The sequence below is a fragment of the Acanthamoeba castellanii genome (genome assembly GCF_000313135.1).
Source record: "Acanthamoeba castellanii str. Neff unplaced genomic scaffold scf7180000084769, whole genome shotgun sequence".
Lineage (NCBI taxonomy): Eukaryota > Discosea > Longamoebia > Acanthamoebidae > Acanthamoeba > Acanthamoeba castellanii.
In genome coordinates this window covers 207,003-211,366 of record NW_004457268.1, presented here as the reverse complement: position 1 = coordinate 211,366, position 4,364 = coordinate 207,003, and the positions used below count along the sequence as shown (strand labels likewise).

The following is a 4,364-nucleotide window of genomic DNA, read 5'->3' as shown; positions in this document are numbered from 1 at the left end:
CTGCATCGACGCCTTCCGGTGCGGACACACACATGACACACACGGCACACACGGACGACACGACACACGACACACACACGACACATTCACGTCTGAGTGTTGTGTTGACACGCGTGGCAACCAATACAAGTTGGAGGACGAGGTGCCGCGCGAGCTGGGTGCGATAGAGGACATGACGCGGATGACGCGCCTCGGGCTGCAGTACAACTTCTTCGGGCGGGTGCCCGAGTGCATCGCGGCCGTCGCCAACCTGGTCTCCCTCGAGCACATGTACGCCGCCCAGCTCGTCACCGACCGCCTCTACATCGGTACTCTCACGCCCGCCCTTCCATTCTTTTTATTTCTATTTCTAGTATTAATAATAATATTAATAATATTATTCTTTTTGTGTGGAATAATAATTTGTTTATTAAATATTTTTAATTTAGGTGGAATCGATGCGGCGCGGAACAAGGTGCTGCTGCGCAAGCTCAACGTCACGCACGTGCTCAACGCCTCAATGATGACCCGCAGCGCCTACTTCCCCTCGGTACGCGCGCCAGCCGCCAAGACATCGTCTCCGCCGTCTCCCTGCTGACTCGTGTGCGTGTCGTGTCGTGTCGTGTGTTGTCGTGTGTCGCACGACACACACACAGGACTTCCAATATCTGGTGTTGGAGGCGATGGACAATATGCGGGAGGACATGCTGCGCCACTTCGACCGCTGTCACGAGTTCATCGACGAGGGACGCAACGCCGGCGGTGGTGTGCTCATCCACTGCCAGGCCGGCATCTCGCGCTCGGCCACAGTCGTACGTGGCTGCTCCTCCGCACGCGTTGTTTCATCTGAACTGACCCACCACACGCCGCACACACCGCACACACCGCACACGACGCACCGCACACGCACAGTTGGTGGCGTACTTGATGCGAACACTGCGGCTGCCGCTGGCCCAGGCGCTGGAGATGGCGCGCAAGAGTCGACCACAGCTGTGTCCCAACGACAACTTCCTCGCTCAGCTGCGCACCTACGAGGCCCAACTCGCACTCGCGCCCTCGCCCACCCACGCCGCCACCGCCGCCTCCGCCATCCTCCTCGCCACCGGCGGCAGCACCACCTTCCCACCACCACCTCCGACGACATCATCATCGTCGTCTTCTTCCTCTACGTTCGGGGTGTCGTCTTCTTCGTCGGCGGACTTGGTCGGTGGCGGGTGGGACCACTCGTCTTCGCCGGTCTGAGTTTGTGTGCCACAGCACTTGGTCGTTCAAAATTGTATTTGCTTTGCTTTGTTTTGTATCTACAGGTCCAGCATCTTCTTCTTGTTCTTCTTGGTGGGCGTGTCGCCGTTGTTGTTGTTGTTGTCCTCCTTCTTCTGCTTCTTGGCGGCGGGCGCATCGACCTTGCTGCTCGAGCTGCCCAGCACAAAGTCCTCGGCCTTGGCCTGCTTGGCGCCCTCCCTCTTCCTCTTGTTCGCCTGTGTGCCACACAGGTAACCAACAAAAGAAAGAATATTAGCAAAACAAATAACAAATAATAAAGAATAACAAATAATAAAGAATAACAAATAAATAAAGATAACATAACAAAATAAAAAGGGAGTGTGGCGAGGTCACAACTGTCGTCCGCGTGTGGGAAGCGAACGGACAACTCTAACAAACGGCTCGCGCCCTCCTCTCCCCCGGAAAGAAGAGAGGAGGGGTGCTCTAGTGCGGGAATGAGAGTGGAAGCCCACGGGAAGGACACGCACACGAAGGTGCGCGCCCCGCCAGGACCTCACCCAAAAGACGCACAACGACACGACACGACACGCACATAACGACATACACAACACGCGCGAGAAAGGAGAGAATTGAGGAATGAAACGTACGTGCTGTTGCTTGACCTTGGCGGCGAGCTCCATGGTGGTCTCCTCCTTCTGGGCCTCCTTCTTCTTGGGCTCCTCCTTGGGGGCGACAAAGGCCTTCTCCCGCTCGGCCTTCTTCTGCATCTTGGCCTCCCACTTCTTCTGCGCCTTCTCCTTGTCCTTCTGCTTCTTCTTCTCGGCCTCCGTGAGCCAGTACTCTCCGCTCTCCAGCTGCATGTCCAGCTTGCTGCGCACGCGATCGCCACACAACCAAATTAGACATCGTGTGCGTGTGCGTGTGCGTGTGCGTCGTTGCGTAGCAAAAGAGTACCTGGGCTGCTGGGCGGGAGGGAAGGGCGTGTATTCCTTCTTCTCCCTCTTGGGCTTGGCGGCCTTCTTCTTGACGTTGTTCTTCTTGAACTTGGGCAGGAATCGGTCCCAGTTTTCCGTCGCCAGCTGCGGGTCCTTGGCCAGCTCGCGCTTGATCATCAGCGCCTGCCACCAATCATCATCGTTCACCGTTCATCATCGTCATCATTAGCATTCTTTCTCGTAAAGAGAGAGGTCAAAGCGAAGAGTTAAGTTATGTTATGTACCTTGATGTTGTAGATGGGGTGGATATTGTTCATGCAGTCCTCGACGATGTTGCGGACCTGCTTGAGGCCCTTGTAGGGACCCATGACCGACACGGTGTTACCCTGCACCAGCACGTAGCACTCGGTCAACAGCTCGATCGCCTTGAGCGTCGCGCCGTTGGGACCTGAACCAGAGAACGCCAGGCGTAGACAATCGCCGAGTCAGTCACTCGTGGTGCAGTCATTTTTTAAAAAAAAATAATAATGATAATAATAAATTGAATAAATAAATAAATATAAAAAGAAAAGGGAATGTGGCGAGGTCACAACTGTCGTCCGCGTGCGGAAAGCGAACGGACGACTCTAACAAACGGCTCGCGTCCTCGCCCCCGAAAGGGGGAGGGGTGCTCTAGTGCGGGAATGAGAGTGGAAGCCCACGGGAAGGACACGCACACGAAGGTGCGCGCCCCGCCAGGACCTCACCCAAAAGACGCACAACGACACGACACGACACAAGGCCACACGACACGCGGGATAGAAGAGGAGAAGAGCAAAAAAAAAAATAAAAAATAGTGGAATGGTGGTTATACCGATGAGCCGCTGTCGGCGCTTGACGAATCGTTCCTTGTTGTGCACCATGCCGCCAATCTTGATGACATCGCAAGCCACATCGTCGCCCAACACTCGCACGGCCTACGCATGGCATAGATAATAAGATTATAAATTTTAGATTAGATAAAGATGTGTAGAAACAAAAATCACAACAAAAGTACAGTACCTGGGGGAAGGGCACGCTTCTTGCGAGAAGCTTAATCATGTCTCGGGCCTTGAGAATCATGTAGGGATCCCACGTCTTACGTGTTGTGCGGACAGTCATGGAACCTGCAAACATTGAAAATGAGCACATTCGAGATGCAGGTGCGAATTTTTTGAATGGAAGTAGAGGGGTAAAAACCTTCGATGAGATTGAGGGTGCAATCAATGCCGACATCCTTCAGGGCCTTGGTGATGGCGGCCCAAGATTCCCGGAGGTAGGACTCGCGATACTTGGGGAACAGAGTGGCGAATGAAGACTCCTCCAGGAATGAACCTGCCTTGTTGTCCTCGGGTTTGAATGCATCCACCTTCCAGTGGTCAATGCTATCATTGTCCCACGCTGCAGTTCCCATTAAGACGACATCAGCCTCAAAATCCGCGAAGAATTCGCCAACGATTAAATGGAGAGCACGTACGTACGTTTGTCCTTCCTGTACTTCTTATGATTCTTCTTCTGCGGCGTGGAGCCGTTCTCCGCCGACGGCTGCGTATGTGTGTCAGCCATCAGAGTATGTCCTGCTTGTTCTGATCAGATTGAATTCCGATTGTCACGCCAACGCAAGCTCCGCCACACTGGCTTTTCCTTTCTCCGTTTCTTCTCTTCTCTAGTTTTTCCCTAAGTCCCGACCTCCACCTTAAGTTGGCGCGAAATTCTCCTTGGACGCGTTCTGCTTTTCTGCGGACAAAGAGACCCAGTGTGGCAACCCTGTGTGGCGAAGAGTGCAGCTGATGCCAGAACATAATCACCTCGCCCCCAGCTCTTCTTCATTCAGGCGGGGTCTTGTTGTAAGCACATATAATTTCTAAGAATTAATTTGTTGCCAGGACAGAAAAGTGTAAAATAAAATAAAATAAACAACCCAACAACAACTTGTTGTTCGATTATTGACCTTGTAGATGGACACCTCAAAGTCTCTTGTGGCCCTGTCCTCCTTTTACGAATTCACTCGCCTTTGCGAACGAATAGGAGATGAGGCCTCCTACACGCAAAAGGTCGAGGTGGTGAAGGCGCACCTCAAGCCCCTTCTGGCCTCCGGCAGCAAGAAGAAGCTGAGCGAAGAGGAGCAGGGGGCAACGGCTACGGTGGTGCAGCTCACCTGCGGCCTCCTACTGTGCAAAGATGATCGCAAGCGCGTTTACAACCTTC

General features: G+C 53.5%; 3 protein-coding genes across 3 annotated transcripts in view; 1 reads left to right on the top strand and 2 right to left on the bottom strand.

The window, feature by feature from the left end:
* ACA1_258260 (dual specificity phosphatase, catalytic domain containing protein) overlaps positions 1-1,221 on the top strand; it is a gene marked incomplete at both ends in the record, with an annotated part of 4,735 nt that extends 3,514 nt beyond the window's left edge. Inside the window, 4 exons of the mRNA XM_004333540.1 lie at positions 168-308; positions 429-529; positions 636-791; positions 892-1,221. Coding sequence (XP_004333588.1) covers positions 168-308; positions 429-529; positions 636-791; positions 892-1,221 — 728 coding nt within the window. The remainder of the gene's footprint in view (positions 1-167; positions 309-428; positions 530-635; positions 792-891) is intronic.
* A 59-nt stretch (positions 1,222-1,280) lies between these two features.
* Positions 1,281-3,722, bottom strand: ACA1_258250 (KH domain containing protein; the record flags this gene model as incomplete). The annotated part of the gene is made up of 8 exons (XM_004333539.1): positions 1,281-1,457; positions 1,851-2,073; positions 2,158-2,321; positions 2,423-2,586; positions 2,992-3,094; positions 3,180-3,283; positions 3,357-3,557; positions 3,638-3,722. The coding sequence occupies 8 exons, from the start codon at positions 3,720-3,722 to the stop codon at positions 1,281-1,283; spliced, it is 1,221 nt and encodes a 406-aa protein (XP_004333587.1).
* Positions 3,723-4,310: 588 nt separating this feature from the next.
* The window catches only part of ACA1_258240 (KH domain containing protein), a gene marked incomplete at both ends in the record, with an annotated part of 521 nt that continues 467 nt past the window's right edge, over positions 4,311-4,364 (bottom strand). The window contains one exon of the mRNA XM_004333538.1: positions 4,311-4,327. Coding sequence (XP_004333586.1) covers positions 4,311-4,327 — 17 coding nt within the window. The remainder of the gene's footprint in view (positions 4,328-4,364) is intronic.